Consider the following 19,019-nt stretch of genomic DNA (forward strand, 5'->3'; position numbering starts at 1 on the left):
CCTTGACAGGTGCCATTGTAACAAGATAATCAGTGTTATTCACATCGCCTGTCAGTGGTCATAATGTTTTGGCTGATCAGTGTATAAGCGTAGAAAGGATAGATCATTGGGGTTTCCTTCCCAGGTTGAAAATGTCAAATACGGGAGTGCAAATTTTATGGTGAGTTTTGTTTTTATGTGCTCGGAATATGCTCTCACGGGAGGTGGTAGAAACACATATGACAGCAATGCTCAAGAGACATTTAGACAGACCCATGAACGTGCAGAAATAGAATGAAACAGACCAGATGCAGGCAGTTTAGATTGCCATCATGGTCGGTGTAGACATGCTGGATGGAAGGGCTTATTCCTGTTTACTACTGTTTTATGTTTTATGTTCTGTCATAGTTTTAATTTGAGTCCAGTGGGACAAAACTAATGTGTGACATCCCGCACTGGGCTGTCGGTGCACTAACTCTCCTTTCCTTCTGACCAAGACTTGTCTGCTGGTGCCAGATGCACTAACAGATGCCAGATGCACTGTCGGTGCACTAACTCTCCTTTCCTTCTGACCAAGACTTGTCTGCTGGTGCCAGATGCCTTTTCACGTGTTTCATCACTTCCAAAGTCAGCTGCTATTTGGGTTCATTAAGTGTAATAATGTAGTGTTCTTCTGTTTTTCTGCCTCTTCCGTGAAACATAGAAACATAGAAAATAGGTGCAGGAGTAGGCCCTTCGAGCCTGCACCGCCATTCAATATGATCATGGCTGATCATCCAACTCAGTAACCTGTACCTGCCTTCTCTCCATACCCCCTGATCCCTTTAGCCACAAGGGCCACATCTAACTCCCTCTTAGATATAGCCAATGAACTGGCCTCAACTACCCTCTGTGGCAGAGAATTCCACAGATTCACCACTCTCTGTGTGAAAAAAAAACGTTCTCATCTCGGTCCTAAAGACTTCCCCCTTATCCTTAAACTGTGACCCCTTGTTCTGGACTTTCCCGACTGGGAACAATCTTCCTGCATCTCGCCTGTCTAACCCCTTAAGAATTTTGTAAGTTTCTATAAGATCCCCCCCTCAATCTTCTAAATTCCAGCGAGTACAAGTCGAGTCTATCCAGTCTTTCTTCATATGAGGGATGCTTGCTGCCTGCGCAGATGTAGGGGATGTTGGGAACCAATGACTGGTATCTCCTCTGACTATGTAATGATAAAACCCAAACGAACATGGTGATGGTGAGTGCAAGGTGCTGTTAGGAAGAGTGCCTATGTATGTACATATACATGGACATACTGTTCATATTTACGAGGGAAGGAGGAATGTTAAAAGTCCTATGGATAGTTACATACCATCAATATTTATGACATTCTAATATATGGCAGAGGTATGGCCTGTATTATTCTAATGCCTTTAAAGATAAAGCTCCCAACTCTGCATTGCTTTTAATAGCTACTTCAATTCGGTCTGTGCATACTGTGGTGTTGTGGATATATGGAGAAATGTATTTTCAGGTTAGAATCCGGCTTCAATCAGCAAATAAGTGAATTCATAGATGTACAGTTTTGAGCCGTTTATCATTCCAAACTATATATTACAAGGATAACAGAGTTACGCTCACAAAATAGCGTAACTATAGGGACTTGGGAAGTATTGTGATGCAGAGGGACCTTAGAGTACAAGTACAAGGTTCCCTCAAAGTGACGGCACAGGTAGACAAGGTGGTGAAGAAGGCAATTGGTATGCTGGCCTTCATCATTCAGGACATTGAGTATCGAAGTTGGAACATTATGTTGCAGTTCTACAGGATGTTTGGTATGGCTGCACTTGGAGTATTCTGTACCGTTTTGGTCACCCTGCTACAGGAGAGATATTAAGCTGGAAATAGTGTGAAAAAGATTTATAAGAATGTTGCCAGGACACGAGGGCCTGAGTTATAGGGAGAGATTGGGCAGGCTGGGACATTATTCATTGGACAGTAGGTGACTGAAGTATATAAAATTATGAGAGGCGCAGAGAGGTTGAATGCACACTGTTTTTTCAGGGACCGGGAATCAAAGACTCGAGAGCCTGAGTTTAAGGTGAGAGGGGAAAGATTTAAAACCTGAGGGGCACCTTCTTCACGCAAAGGGTTGGGCATGTATGGAATGAGTTGACAGAGAAAGTGATTGAGGCCAGTACAATAAGAACATTTAAAAGACATTTGATAGGTCCATTTTTTAGCAAAGTGTTATGAGCCATATGCCGGCAAATAGGACCAGCTTAGATGGGCATCTTGTCGCATGGACGAGTTGTTTCTGTGCTCCGTGACTCAAGTTAACTGGAGGAAACAGCAGTTATCCAAGACTGAATGTCATACAAGTAGTCTGATAGTGAAGGAGTCAGGAGAGCTTGTGTGTATTTCTTGAATAGCTGACATTCGTATCTGTGGATGATTGTACATTAAGAAGGAATGTGAATCAATAGTAGACTCAGTCTTATTCTGAATAATTCCATGGAAACTTTTATGTTCATCTGAGCAGAGAGAGTACTTTAAGGTGTCAATCAGAAAATTGCTTCTCTTACTTCACTACCTTTGCCTTGCAATGTGTCAATCTAAATTATAAGCTCTAGTTAAGCTGTGCCTTGAACCTATAACCTTCTGACTGAGAGATGAAGACATTCCTAGTCAATGGAATCTGTCGATATTTGTTCATGAACTGAATGTTACCGATCATACATAACATCTACCTTGGTAGCAGTCAGAACTAATGTTTATTGAATCAAATACACTCATTATAAACTGCAATATGAATGAGGAAGAGCAAGGCAAGACAGAAGACTACTACAATGAATCTGCCATGATGTCAAGGCACTGCTCCATGTATTTAGTGATCATATAATTTTAATGCATGTATGCCTCGTGACTGTATCCTGCAATCTTTCAAATATGTTACTGAGGCAGAATAGGTGGGAATTGGTTCTATTGCGCATGCTGAATTGTAATAATACTTACTAATTAATGGGAGCTATTATCAACTGCAGAGAATATCAATAACAATTGAAGCATTTATTATTTTTTCATGCTCTAGTTGAGCTGCGTCTTGAACCCACAACCTTCTGACTTATAGGTGAAGACATTCTTAGTCAATGGTCAACACAAATGCTTATTTGTGTACACTCAAGTTAGTGAAATATACCAAATAACTTCCACTCTTGAGGTGTGAACAATGGAATAGTTGATTAATGCATGATGACAGATTAACATTGGTTCTGTATATGTAGGTTCGGATGATCATTGCACACAAACTTCATTGACTGGAACCTTTTTGTACATAAAACAAAGATGATTTTCTTAAAAGGCATTTGGTCAGTCAGTAATGAGAAGTCAGTAATGAGAAGCTGTCAGTAATGACAGCTTCTGAGGTCCAGGTGGTCAGTCAGATTCAGGCAAGGCCTTCCAATAACTATTCAGTTGTACAGGAGAATTAATTTCTCGTGTGTAACTGGGAAGGCCACCTTTCTTGCTTTTTGTTTGTCTTAAACTTACTCTTCAAATCTTAATACAAAAGTACTCTCATAGAAAAATCGCTGCTTATATGTGTGGTAAGCATTACCATGGGCACTGCTGAATAACAGGAGCAAAAAAGTATTGTGGTTTTAAACCCCACCCCTCCCACCCTGCAACCCCCACAAATGTATTGTAAAGACCCTGAGGAAAGCAAAGAAAAATAATTTCAAAGCTGTTCTTCAGCAGAACAGCTGCCTCTAAGCTCTCTACACATCAGGACTGCATCACCAGCTGGAAAGAGTGCAGATAAGATCTACGAAGATGTTGGCAGGACTCGGGCCTGAGGGCATAGGTTTAAGGCGAGACAGAAAGATTTAATAGGAACCTGAGGAGGCAATGTTTTCATTCAGAGGGTAGTAGATATATGGAATAAACTGCCTGAGGAGGTAGTTGAGGCAGGTACAATATCAACATTAAAAAGGCACTTGGACAGGGACATGGATAGGAAAGGTTTAGAGGGATATGAAATGTGGGCTTAGTCGGGTCTTCTTGGTCGGCATAGACAAATTGGGCTGAAGGACCTGTTACCGTGCTGTATGACCCTGTTGCTCTGTCTATGCACACATTAATGCATCTGTTAACTATTGAGACGAGAAGGGTTGGTGATTTGTTTAACTGAAGCAAAGGAGACCAACAGGGTCTCATCGCTGCCTTCATCTAATTTAAATGAGGTACCAGGGACTTCTACTGCATCTCACAGGGAACTGGTTGCTATTTGAAGAGCTAAACACTGCTATTAGTTGATAAAACATTCTTGCTGTGTGACTATATTGCAGAAGGCAAATTGGATGAGTGTTATTTACTTTTGTTCAGCAGATCGGACCACAGAATTTTATTATTGAGTATTTGAGATAGCGACCTTAAAGAACTCATAAAGAATTAGGAATTGAACTCCTAATTAACTCCTTAACACCTTTAATTCAAATCCATAAAAAAGGCACATTGATTGCAATATCTCCCACACCCCAATTTCACAATATGTCTTTAAAATACTGAGAGATATAGACAGATATAGAGATATAGAAGCAAAGGTTTTTATTTCCACCCATTTCAGTCCTTACTGATGTGAAATTGTATTTACCTTAATAGAACAGCTTAAGGCTGCTGCAATTTACAACAAGCTGAAAATATGGATAAAGTAAATACATTCTGTCTGCTGTTCATTGTGGTTGATTTTTATATTATATCTTTTTACTATTGACTCGACCAAATGTAGACACTCAAAAATCAAAATATTGATTTTTATCCCATTAGCAGATTTAAAAATTATTGCTTCCCCATCAGCTATTGAAATCATCACTCTTTCAATGTGTAGTAAAATTGCAGTCAAATACTGGTACAAAATTTGTATACTTAGATAGTCATTACAAATGAACGGTAAATTGTTGAAGTACAAATTGGTGCATAATGCTGGTCTTGTATAAACTATATATAGTCACTTCACTGAGGTAATTTAGAGCACTGATTCCAAAATTAGCAACAAGATAACAAGCAAGTATGGTTTGTTACGTTCATATAAAGGTTGCAGCACATACGGGTCTATACATTACACTCTTAACGTTTTTTCAGAAAATATTTTTTCTGGTTTCTCTGGTAACTGCAACAATTTGCATTTATGACTCCTATTACACAATTAAACATCTTAAGCAAGCTGCTCCTCCCAACAGGTAGACAATGTGTTGAAGACTGCATTTGGCAGGCTTGCTTTCATAGGTCTAGATATTGAGTACAGGAGTTTAGGGCGGCACAGTGGAGCAACCAGTGGAGCTGCTGCCTCAGTGCCAGACACCTGGTCAGAGTTCAGTCTTAACCTCTGGTGCTGTCTGTATGGGGTATACACATTTTTCTGGTGACTGTGGGTTTCCTCTGGGTGCTCTGGTTTCCTCCCACATCCCAAAAATGTACAGTGTAAGTTAATTGGCCACTATAAATTGCCCCTAGTGTGTAAGGCGTAGGAAAGTTAGATAACATTTAACGAGCATGAACGAGTGATTGATGATCAGCATGGACTTGGTGGGCCGAATGACCTGTTTCCTGCTGTATCTCTGCACCTGTTCCATGCTATTCATGCTGTATCTCTGAACTAAACTACATTGCAATGCCATGTTACAGCTCCCAAGTTTATTGTGAAACCATGTATTGTGGGATCAGTTCTGGTCACCTAGCTATAAGAATTATGCCATTAAGCTTGAAAAGATGCAGAGAAGATTCATGGGGATGCAATCAGGACTGGAGGGCTTGAGTTATAAGTAGAGGCTGGCTAAGCTGAGGATGTTTTCACTTGAGTTGCTTTCACATGGTTGAGGCGTGACACCTTATGGAGCTCATAGAGGTATATAAAACCATAAGGGACGTAGGTGAGGAAGATAGTCACAGTCTTAATGACAACAAAAAAGATTAGTGGAGATGGACAATAAGGTTTGTGTGATAGATCAAATGGCCCCTTTCTGTGCTCTATAACTCTATGCATCTCCTTCTGCAGGTGCTGGCTTATCTACTGAGGGTTTCCAACATTTTCAGATTTCCTGAAAATTGAGGTTTTGATTTTCCATTGGTTTCTAATTATTTTTTTAAACTCTGAACTTTATATTCTTGAAACATAATTACCGGTGAAATCTACTTTTATGTTTCTATTTGGATGTTTACTTGCTGACTAGCTATGCCAATAAAGCTTGTCATCGGTGGGAATTATTTATTTTTTCTCAGGCCTACAGAGCGCTCTGGTGAAGATGTTGACATAATATTTACCCAGCTAAAAGAAGTGAAGGCATTTGAGAAATTTCATCCCAATCTTCTATACCAAATCTGCCTGTGTGGGTATTACGAAAATCTGGAGAAAGGTGTAACATGTGAGTCACCAACTATTATCACATTATACATGTCATTTTCAAAATGTAACCTAAACTATTTAAAAATTACTATAAATAAATCTGGTGATTTTGTGAGATACGTACTGAATCATTTCCTGTTGTACTTAAAATAAACAATACTGCATCTGATGGCAAGACAGGTCATTTGATGTCAACTAAATTCAATTTTGCTTTGGCCTTTACTTAAAACTCATTATCTTTTTTTTCTTAATATCTCAGGATAATGATTGCTTTACTTAATTTATAATACTTGTACATTTTATTCTACTGGGTTAATTTTACAATTACACATTCCCCTGAAATAGTTTTATCGATGTGAGCACATATTTGCTTTGCTTGCTATTTCTACATACCTGGGATATAAAACATTGTATAAAGCTTACAGACATAAACTACTTCCTAACTTACTTTCCATTCATAATTTCAGTGCAATTTCTCAAGATAAGGTGGGTAACAAGCACTTTCTGTTGTTTCATGGCTGCCTGATGTGGGAGACATCAGAAATATATCACGTATGATGCCAGGATAAATTAGTTATTTATGTTGGCAAATCATGTAAAGAAAATTTGCGACCTAAAATTGGTGAAAAATATTGGTGATTTACATCATTGCCCTTTATTAGTTTGTAAATCCATTAATTTATCATGATGTGCCATGAAATCCAATTTGTCACAAACATCTGGATGAACTGTGACATTTGCCTTGCAAAAAACACTAAGAAAAAAACTTAAGTGTGCATTTATTCATTGAAATTAATGGCATATCATGAAGTTATTGCGATTTTTATTGTGATTCCATTTAGGGCAGGTAATTTATGTCATACAATCCTACTTACTGATATTATTTGTAATCCTGATATGAAACTCGTCCTTGAAAAGCTCTGAAAGTGAATAAACAAAACTGCAGAATTTCACGTCAGCAGACAATAAACATTTCCAAGAGTTTTCAAAAACTTTAGTTTATCTGGCCAGTTCCAATTGGACAAAGGATGCTGTAGATGCTGGAATATGGAACAAAAAACATAAAAGATCTTAGTAGACCAACCAGCATCTATGAGGGCAAAAGGTGTAAGTGAACATTGAGTTGACACCTCACATCAGGGTCAGGATCAGGATCAGAACAGTCTTGACCCAAAACATCAATTTATACTTTTTGTCCCCATAGTTTCTGCTTAACCTGCTAGGTTTATGTATTTCAAACTTGATTGAGTTTTTGAGGCGGTGATGAAAGTTATTGATGAGGGTAGGGCAGTGGACGCTGTCTGCGTGAATTTTTGTAAACCATTTGATAAAGTCTCTCATAGTAAGCAAATCCAGAAGATTAAGATGCATGGGATCCATTGTGACTTAGTAGTATGGATTCAGAATTGGTTTACAGAATGAGGACAGAGTGTTGTGATGGGAGGGTGTTTTTCTGTCCAGAGGTTTGTAACCAGTAGTGTTCTGCAGGGATCAATGCTGGAACCTCTGTTGTTTGTGATGTATATAAATGACTCGAACATAAATGTCGATGGGTTAGTTAGTTAATTTGCAGTCAATAATAAAGAAAAATTGGTGGAGTTGTAGACAGTGAGAAAGTTGTAGACAGTGAGACAGTGTCAAAGAATACGGCATGCAGTACATCAGTTACAGATATAGCGGAAGAAAGGGCAGATGGAGTTTAATCTGAGCAAGTGTGAGGAGTTGCACCTGGATGGTCGAATGCAAGGGGGGAGTATGCTGTTAATAAATAGCAAGACTTCCAGATGCATTGAGGTACAGAGGGGTCTTGTGATCTAAGTTCATAGCTCCCTGAAAGTGGCAACACATACAGTGGTTTAAAAAAAAGTATTAAAGTGCTGGAGTAACTCATTGGGTGAGGCAGCATCTCTGGAGAACATGGATCGATGACTTTTCAAGTCAGGACCCTTTTTCAGTCTGACCGTTGAGTTGCTCCAGCAATTTTGGTCTGTGTTTGTAAACCATTTCTTTGTATCTCCGAGATGCAGTGCTAAAGAAAGTGTAAGATATGCTTGCTTTCATCAGTTAGGATATTGAGTATTATAGTGAGGAAGTCATGCTGCAGCCTTATGGGACTTGTTCAGGCAGTATTTTGCATATTGAGTGCAGTTCTGGTTGCCCCATTACAGGAAGACTGGAGGCTTTGGAGAGGGTACTAAAGAGGTTTGTTTCGAATGCTGTCTGGATTAGAGGGTATTAGCTACAAAGAGTGGTTAGACAAACTTGGATTGTTTTCTCAGGTGCTTTGGAGGTTGAGCATAGATCTGATAGAATTATATAAATCATGGAAGGCATGGATAGGGTAGATAGAATCTATTTCCCAGGATGGAAGTGACAAAGAATGGAGAGAAAGGGGAAATGTTTAAAGAAGATGTGCGGAACAAATCTTTTCACACAGAGAGTGGTGGGTGTCTGGAATGCACTGCCAGGGTAGTGGTGGAAGCAGATATGATAGTGATGTTTAAGTGTTTTGGATAGGCATGTGGATATGCAAGAAATGGAGTGATATTGATCACATGCAGAGGAAATTAGTTTTACATGACTTCATATTCAGCAGACATTGTATGATAATGTTTTGTTTATTGTCACATGTACCGAGGTACTGTGAAAAGCTTTTTTGTAGCATGCTAACCAGTCAACAGAAAGACAATACATGATTACAATCGATCCATTTACAGTATATAGATACATGATAAGGGAAAAACGTTTAGTGCAAGGTAATGCCAGTGAAGTCCAATCAAGGGTAGTCCAAGGGTCACCAAAGAGGTAGATAGTAGTTTAGTACTGCTCTCTGGCTGTGGTAGGATGATTCGGTTGCCTGATAACAGCTGGGAAGCAACTGTCCCCGAATCTGGTGGTGTGTGTTTTCATACTTCCATACCTTTTGCCTGATGGGAGAGGGGAGAAGTGGGAGTGGCCAGGGTGCAACTTATTCTTGATTATGCTGCCAAAAATGGGATTGATGAGAGGCTCATATTTGTTGAGGAGGGGGTGGGCCCAGGGATGCAGGCAAGTAAATTTGTCTTTGCATCTACATCCTTTTCCAACCCTTCTTAATTCATCCCCTCCTTGAGAGGTGATCCTGCAATTCATCTACAACGCAGTAATTCTGGCCTAATGTAAGCGGCAATCAGAATCATTGCTTCACCAGCACACTCAAATAGGGGTGGCAGTTATAAGAAAGAGAATGGCTATCAGTGAAGAGGGAAGGAAAAATGGAAAAGGTTTGAGAACCGACAGAGAAAATAAGGGGCAATAGAGGAGAATGGGAAGAAGGTAATGAAGACCAAACAGGTGCTGTACAAATCAAGGGAGTAGCTGAAACTGCATATTTGCAGAGGGAGTGAGGAAGGATGAAGTTAATTAAACACAAAAAACTGGAGTAACTCAGCAGGTCAGCCAGCAACTCTGGAGAAAAGGAATAGGTGACATTTCAGATCAAGACCTTTCTTCAGTCCCATCTTCTCGACCTGAAACATCACCCATTTCCTTTTCTCCAGAGGTGCTGCCTGACCTGCTGAGTTACTCCAATGTTTTAGGTCTATCTTCAGTGTAAACCAGCATCTGTAGTTCCTGCCTGTACATGAAGTTAATTATATCTGGTTGAACTGGGTTGGGGGATTAAGGGGAAAGCATATTGGTTTGAATAGAAGAGGCGAAAGAAGAATCCTAAAATAAATGGGTTATTTCATTATGTTAACTTGAACCATGGGTGGAAGAGCAATTTATCCAAGCAAATATCTTCTGATGGATAGCTACCAAGGATCCCCAGCAGATATATACAACTTGTTTAGTTGAGGACCAATGTTATGTATGCCTCGAACTTGCTTGTTTTGGCATGTATTGTTCGCCATATCTAATCAACCAATTTCTAGGTCAGTGATTTACAGTGAAGCCTGAATAGAGGCTTTTAAGAAGCGTTCTATGAGCCACATATAGCTGATATTTATCTGAGCCATATTAATTTTTAATGACCTCTGTCACCAAGGTGATACAAATCAAGATTGACCAACACTTCACATAAATTATAAATTTACTCTATAAACATCAGAATTCCATCAAAGGATGAAAAATCTTACATGAATTTTAATCTTTGATATCCTCTGTTCTGCGTGGGCATTCTAAGTCTGAAGTCCTGTACAATTTTAACTTGGATAATATTTTAGTTTTTAGTTTAAAGATACAACGAGGAAACAGGCCCTTCGGCCCACTGAGTATGCACCAGCCAACAATCTGCTTGTACACTAGTTTTATCCTATACTCGAGGGACAATTTACAGAAACCAATTAACCTACAAACCAGCACGTCTTTGGGATGTGGGAGGAAACCGGAGCACCCGGAGAAAGGCCACACAGTCACAGGGAGAACTTGCAAATTCTGTACAGATAGCGTCCATAGTCAGGATCGAACCCGGGTCTCTGGCACTGTAAGACAGCAACTCTACTGCTGCGCCACTGTGCTGTCGTGAAGTGAAGTACCGTGTGGTTCACATTCTAAAGACGTGTAGGTTTGTTGGTTAACTGGGTTCATAAATTGTACCTAATGTGCAGGATGGAACTCGTGTATGGGTCAGCATGGACTCGCTGGGCCAAAAGGCCTGTTTCCATGCAGTATCTCTAAACTGAACTACACAATCACACTCAGGATCCACCTTGAAGTGTCAGTATTTCAAAGTCATTGACCAGTTTCTCCTTGATTTGTAGCCTAAATACTAATGTCCTTTCAAAGACTGGCTTACACGAATACTTGTCTGTTTAGGCTCATGTAAATGTTATGCAAGAATTTATACAATTTCTTTTGTATTTATCTTTTAAGGTTTTTCTTTGTTTCTGCTGTCAAACAGCAGCTGAATTGGCAGCTGAATGGTTTTATGATTTAGCTGTCTAAAATTCCAAAACAGATTGTCTAGAACCATGGAGTAAAGTACAGGTCATGAAATTACTTCCAAGTATTTCAGTCTGTGCTTACTGGCTGCCAAAAAAACAATTTCATACCACATTACACAATGCTCCTTTATATGTTTGCTTCCTAGTGTTTCGTCAAGGAGATATTGGGACGTGTTGGTATGCTGTATTAGCTGGATCTTTGGATGTTAAAGTATCAGAAACAGCCAACCTGCAGGTAAAAGGGAGCGTTTTGTTCAATTGACCCATTGTTATTGGTTTTGGGATATGTAAAGCTTTGCCAATTTGGTTTACAAAATTATGAATTTAATATTGGAACAATAGTTATAAAATTTAGGAAAGATTTTAAATTGACATTCATTTTTGTGTCAAGTAAATGAAATAAATTTTCCCAATGCACTATTACACCTCCCCCCCCCCCCCCCCCCACAATCAGTCTGAGGAAGGATCCTGACCGGAAATGCCACCTCTCCATGTTCTCCAGAGATGCTGCCTGACCCGCTGAGTTACTCCAGCTCTTTGTGTCCTTTTGTGTAAACTGGCATCTGCAGTTCCTTGTTTCTGCTCTATTACAGCAGTCTTTACTGTGAATGTAAGTTGTTCTATATGCTAACTATGTTCCTTCTCTCCTGAGATGCTGCCTGACCTGCTGAGTTACTCCAGCATTCTGTGAATAAATACCTTCGATTTGTACCAGCATCTGCAATTATTTTCTTATACTAACTATGTTAATATCATTTCATATTCTTTGAAAGGATGCTGTTTCCTGATAACTCCAGCATCAGAGGTGCACTTCTATCATACTTGCAGAATGAGCTTGTTTTCTTTGATGATTCTTGGTGAGGCAGAAAGATGTCTGCCCCGTTCATGACCCCAGTTAATTCCATAGAATTAAGCCAATTTGAATAACTTCAGTGGGTCATGACTGGTCATCCATCTCTGGGATGGGTAGAGAAGCTCACAGGGAAGGGCAATTCAACAATTCAGTGGCTTCAAGCTGTTTTACCATTCAATTAAACTAAATTTATTTTAACTCTCATAAGCCTCTTACAGTACGTCTATATTCATTACCATCTGTGTGTTCTGCAGACTTGGCCAAAGATCTTAATTTATATTTATCATTGTGTAACATGTTTATTGTATTTCAGTTCATCCAATCCCACACTTGTGAAACCAGTGAGTCTTACAAAGATAGACACAAATTGCTGGAGTAACTCCGCTGAGCATTTTGTGTCTACCTTTGATTTAAACCAGTATCTGCAGTTCTTTCCTGCATAGTCTTACAAAGATACTACATATGAGCATTTGCTCTATTCTGCTTGGGCTGGTTATTTGAAAGAGAATTAACAAAATTATTTCCATCTTTATTTCTTTCCCAATAGATCTGCAAATTTTCCTCCAACTATTTGTTCAATTTTCTTTTGAACACTTTAATTTCATTTCCTTCCACCGCATTTTTTCAGGCAAATTAGTTTGCTGCAATAAAATTACCTTGAACCTCATTTCCCCATTCTCTGATTAATGGCCCTTCAACCTCGGCACAGACTTTTAAATTCATCATGATTTTGATTTTTTTCCACCAGATCTCCCTCTAAACTTATCTGATCTAGGGAGAATAATACCATTGTGTCTTACCTCACCATTTAACTATCATCTCTGATAATACATCCTTTGTAAATGCTCAGGTTCTTCCCTTAGGAGTGTCCAGAAATGGCTGCAGTTCTCTTGCAAATGATTAAACAGTGTTCTAAAAGGTTTAGTATAGGTTTCTAATGTAGAAAACAAGAATTTCATCAAGAAATTGGAGTTGGATGTAAAATGCTGGAGTAACTCAACGGGTGAGGCATCATCTCTCTAGAAAATGGATATGTGACATTTTCTGTCGGGACCCTTCTTCAGATTCATTCCTGACGCGAAAGTCACCTATCCATTTTCTCCAGAGCAGTGTGAAGAAGGGTTCTGACCAAAATGTTAACTCTCCATTCTCCCCAGAGCAGTCTGAAGAAGTGTCCTGACCCGAAATGTCACCTATCTATTTTCTCCAGAGATGCAGCCTGATCCGCTGAGTTAGTCCACCATTTTGTGTGTCTCTTTGGTATAAACCAGCATCTGTAATTCCTTTTTATTACATTAAGAAATTGGAGGTGTTAAGTCATACTTTTGAGCTGATGTTTCATCATTGGGGTAATCATTGTGATCTGTTTGAGAACAAATTCCTTGATTGGTTTAAGACCTAGCAAGGCCTAATGTGCACAGTAATTTAAAAACATTACTGTAATTGTGTGAACCCCCTGACATTTGACCCTTTGCATAACAAACTAACGGAGGTATTATCTGTGTAATGAATATAGTGAAAGATTGCTTTGTTGTTATACAAATTGCAACGAGTATATGCTACTTATATCAAAAACTTGTTAACATTTCTTAGCTGAATGAGGATGCAGCAGGATAGTAGTTCCCCTGAGCCCAGAGTAACATCCTACAGGTTGCAGCTCCTTCCTTCATCCACAGTCACCCCAGATTGCCAGGTTCTGCTCTCTTGATACCTGGCCACATTCCCTTTAAGGATTTCATATCCTTACTCCTAGCATCACCATCCCGTGTTCATATTCAGCATCCCAATTTCTTGCCTCCAAATTATGTGAAGTACTGGTAGGAGCTCTATGTTCATTTGTTGACTGACTTTATTTCATGAAGTCCAAAGCTTGTTATCAGGACCCTTCAAGCATTTTCATTCACCCACAGAAATTTCATCTTGCATTACCCTCCAACTTCATACCACACTCGCCCCGTCCCCATCCTCTAATTCGCATATTTCTTCCAACGCTAGACCCACGAATCATCATGCTTGGATTCCTGCCCACAAGTGATGATACAAGATGATTTTGAATAGCAGAAGTACAACTTGTGAAATGAAGCGATTCATATTGTGAGGATGCAATGTACTTCTTCCCCAGGCTGTGGCTGGGTTCCTTTCCCGTGAACAGTTTGAAAACCCAACAGCTTGCTTGTTTAGAAGTGTGGCTGCAAACTGAATACACAGGCAGAAATCAAAGCCAGCAAATCCATTGTGCTGGTCTCTCAAGTGCTGTTTCATATGCACGGGCTTTTGCATAAGTCAGGCATTCATAAGCTAGGGAGGACCTGTACAGTGATTGTACTTTTTTTATTAAGAAATAAAATATTGTGCCATTTTTCTAATTTTGTATTTCTGGTTTTTGATTTTTGAAAGGATTCTGTCATACTCTGTACTCTGGGAATTGGAACAGCTTTTGGAGAATCGATTCTCGACAATACTCCTCGCCATGCTACCATCGTCACCAAGGAGTACAGTGAGCTTCTTCGTATTGAACAGAAAGATTTTAAAGCACTATGGGAGGTAAACCAGAAAACATCATTTGCTACTTTAAATCCTGAAGATTTGCAATCACTTGCACTGCAAACTTAGTACTTACATCGATGATATTTAAGTTACGTTAATGAAATTAAATATGTAGCAGTCATATGCGGATTCAGGAATTCAACAGTTTTCTTTAGTAGAATTAATGTTTAAGTATATCTTATAATGTTTCACAGATGTATAAATTTGGTCTCCAATGGGACTACAAATTTGCTGAATTCTACCAATTTAACAATTATAATAAAAATACTTAATTATCCATTGAGGTCATTTTAATTCTAAAACAATTTCAGATAATCATAATACTTCTGATTTAAATAATCAGTGACTATGAAGCAATGACATCATCAAAATGCATTTGTTTGTGGTGAACATTTAATACATTTTCTTTTTTTTGGTCAATTATGCTTTTGTTGGAATATTGGTAATGTATTTCAATGAGAATCAGCAAACCTAATTCAATTAGGAATGGGCAAAGATTGAGAGAAAATAAATTACAAAATATGTTGGTACTGATGAGGATTGCCTAAAAGGAACAGAACTAAATTATTAAGTTTCAAAAAGTAATGAGATATATACTTGTAAAAGCAAAACAAAACCAGGAGTAAGGGTTACAAAATATGGACTCAATGGTTATCTAATTTACAGAATTCAACAGAAGCAAAACGTTTATGCTTTGTGCTTTTAGGAAATCAGTGCTTTTGTCAGGTTATGTATGTAGGGAAAAAATAAAGAACTTGTTATATGGGATGTTCTGTATATGAAAGCATCTTAGGGTCACTGGAGCAAACAACCACAGCTTTTTTGATGATAGCCCAGGGGAAATAATAACAGGCTGAGAGATGGAAAGTTCATGGGAGCCACAAGCAGTAATTCCACTGCTTTTTTGTAAACAAGAAATACAAAAAGTATTGATGAATCTCTGCTTGCCACGGGAGAAAGGAGGGTTATACAAGTCAGACAGCGAGGTAAAAGATAGACTTAATTACGTGAATTCTCCTTAATTCTTTGCTTGAGTTGGATTTCAGAGAACCATAACACCCATCAAAATGTTGAAAGTTCCTTGCATATGAGACAGAAATATAAACAGAGTCAGATAAATCAGAACAGGCCCCGAGAGCCTAATGGGAAAAAGGGATCAAGCAAGTTGCTAAATAAAGTATGTATTCAGGCTTGCCAGCAGAGCTTTTCTGACAGATAATTACAACTACCAATCAACCTATCCTAAAAAGAAAATGTACTACTCCACACTGCCAACTCTATATCCCAAAGAAAATGTTGGGAGCTCTGGTCACTGAATGAAGTTACAGATGTACATGACCTTGCCCATTAATTGAAATAAAACCAAATAAACGGTTCATTTTTCATTCTAAACATTTTTCTTTCCATTGGCTTTAATTCTGCTTTTAGTGTTATCAACACAAGGGAGGGAAAACTCACAATGATGTATTATTTTTGCACAGAGCAGTAGTTGGTAGAATGGGGCAACCCCATCCCAGAGGACACCAGTAAATGATAACCACAGAGATTTTTTGTATTACTATTATTTCAAAAAAACTTTAATTTAGCACCCACACGCCAATCAAATTTTGGTTTAAAAAAAGCATAAATGGGAGAGATCTCTATATCGCAGTTCAGGTTGCAAATAATTTTCATGTGGTTGCATTCTAAATGCTAATTTAGAACTGTGGATGAAAAATCTCTACAAGCAACATTCTTATTCTCTGATGAGTAAGCTAGATGAGCGAGCTCCAACTGAAACTTGACACATGTGAGCAAAGTATCAGTTACATTGATACCTTCTTGGAATTGCCATCTACGATCAAAGCTGGGGGTTGTATTTGATACCTGGAGAGAGGACTTAATAAACCTTTTTAGGTTTATTTAGGATTACTATTCACTTGTTTTTGACAGGTTACATCATCTTGATCTAATTGATTTTCCGTCTCCAGTATTTTCAGATGGTTTTGTTTAAGAGGGTATGAAAGTTACTAATAGTTTTTATATAGTTGTAGAATGAGGTACTTGATACATGTCGGTTGATAAATGAGCCATTTAATTTTGTTCCCTTCCTCAATGTATTGCAGTTCAATGTATTGCAGTTCTTCTGCAGTTTAGAGGTTTTGCAATAGCCATGTGAAAGTTTTTTGAGTTGTAGTCTGGTCAACATATAATATTTCTTGGAAATGGTGAATCTGTCCACATTGGAATGTTGCATGTCTGAGTCAGAGTGACTTTGTGACATTAATGTCTCTTTTCGGACTACATTTATGATGTATGTTTATTTCCTGGAAAATACTACAGAAAATACTGTTATTATTGTAATTTTGCAAAAATGAGACTGCTCATGGTGAGCCTGTTAATAATGACATTATTATTTAAAACTGGAGTTTTTTAAAATTTAGAAATATTGATGTTTAAAGGCTTCTATGTACCCTTGTATACAAGTCACGTGAAAATGATCATTTACGTATAGCCAGCAATTATGAAGGCGAATCGTATGTTGGCCTTTCATCAGGAAAAGATTTAAGTATAGGAGTAAAGATGTCACAATGCAATTGTATGGGGTATTATTGAAACTACACCTGGAGTATTATCTACAATTTTAGTTTTTTCACTTAACTAGGATGGACTTGCCATAGAGTGTACATAAGAAAAGTTCATTGGACAGGTTCCTGAGATGGAGCATTGCTATATGAAGAGAAATTGACTAGACTTGTCCTGTTTTCCCTTGAATTTGGGAGAGTTAATTTATCTCTTTGATACTTGCAAAATTCCCACAGGGCTTGACAGAATAGATACAGGAAGGATGTTTCCCTTGGCTAAGGTTTGTTGGAGTGGAGGTCAAGGTTGCATAATAAGTGATAGATCATTTGTGACTGATTGTGAGAAATTGTGACGCTCAGAAAGTATAAATTTCGACCTTAAACAGCTTTAGAGGCCGAGTCCTTGATTCAAAACAAGACTGATATTGAAGGATTTAGGAGTAGTGCAGGAAAATAGAATGGAGGTAGAAAATCAGCTGTTACCGTGATGAATGGTAAAGCAGAATCAAAGGAAAAATGGGTGACATTTTTTTCATACGTGATATACAGGTATGTGAGCAATTCTATTTTTGTTACGACTGATTTTTTAAATGTTTGTCTAATAAATGCATTTCTAAGTTGATTATTCGTTGATCAATATGGTAATATTTTTTGGGAATGTTTTAAAAGCATATTGCTCACTTTGTACCTCTGGTAACATTTGTAAGTTACAATGATCAGACAAATCCAGCATTCATTCTGTGTTGTACAGAGACAGATTACTCTGAAACATATTTGGAAATCTTATAATTATGGTAGCAATGCTAGCACTTTTTTTAGAAAAGATTGGATGGTTCTATAGAAAAATTCCCAGGCACGGTCCAGAGTGAACTCTCACGAGATAACTACTATTAAATGATTATTTAAATCTCACAATCACAATCATACTTTATTAGCCAAGTTTTGCAACGTGTGAGGAATTTCATTTGCCATACAGTCACAACAATAAAAAGCTGTTTCTAATCTTGATGCCAGTGTTCTCCTTTCGTTAGAAAGTTGCACCGAGTAGTGGTCAAAGTTCGTTTAATATGTTTCTGCAAATGCTTTCTGAATATTAATTCATTCCATTTGTGCTACTCCTACATTTTTTAGAGATAAAGAGCGGAAATAGGCTCTTCGGTCTGCCGAGCCTGCGCTGACCAGCGATCCCCTTACACTAACACTACCCTACACAGTAGGGACAATTTACAATTCTTACTGAAGCCAATTAACCTACCAACCTGTAGGTCTTTGGAGTGTTGGAGGAAACCAGAGCACTCAGAGCAAACCCATGCAAACTCTATACAGACAGCACCCGTAATCAAGGTCAAACCCGGGTCTCTGGCATAAGGCAACAACTCTACCACTGTGCCACCCCTAATGGTATTTTGTCCCTTGTTATTGTTTGTAGATTTGGCATGGATTTGCATAGGTGCTTGTAAAAGAATTATAATTATATGGAAGAAAAGTTGCCCATAATTTGCAGCAGTGACAAACTCTAATAGCTCGAAGAAACCTTGACTCAAAGTCTTTGACAAGATTTATAAGGAGCGGATTTAGGAAGAAATGGAAAAACATAAAAGTAAACAAAATCCATTGTGGCTACAGGAACAATATAGCATTGCAGTCTGGGGGCCATCACAGTTGAATGAAAATGAAGGAGATAGGATCAGTGTGGAGGCTGCAGCTTGAAAGTGGAAAGTGATCACTTGCAGTGCTGGCTATATTGGATCCTTTTATGAACAAACATT

General features: G+C 38.4%; 1 protein-coding gene across 2 annotated transcripts in view; it reads left to right on the plus strand.

Annotated features, from left to right (window-relative positions):
- rapgef4a (Rap guanine nucleotide exchange factor 4a) overlaps positions 1-19,019 on the plus strand; it is a 171,407-nt gene that overhangs the window by 21,810 nt on the left and 130,578 nt on the right. For both annotated transcript variants that reach the window (XM_078403958.1, XM_078403959.1), the window contains exons 2-4: positions 6,238-6,380; positions 11,433-11,521; positions 14,537-14,683. In XM_078403958.1, the coding sequence (XP_078260084.1) occupies positions 6,238-6,380; positions 11,433-11,521; positions 14,537-14,683 (379 nt within the window). The remainder of the gene's footprint in view (positions 1-6,237; positions 6,381-11,432; positions 11,522-14,536; positions 14,684-19,019) is intronic.

The sequence above is a fragment of the Rhinoraja longicauda genome, chromosome 8 (genome assembly GCF_053455715.1).
Source record: "Rhinoraja longicauda isolate Sanriku21f chromosome 8, sRhiLon1.1, whole genome shotgun sequence".
Taxonomy (NCBI): domain Eukaryota; kingdom Metazoa; phylum Chordata; class Chondrichthyes; order Rajiformes; family Arhynchobatidae; genus Rhinoraja; species Rhinoraja longicauda.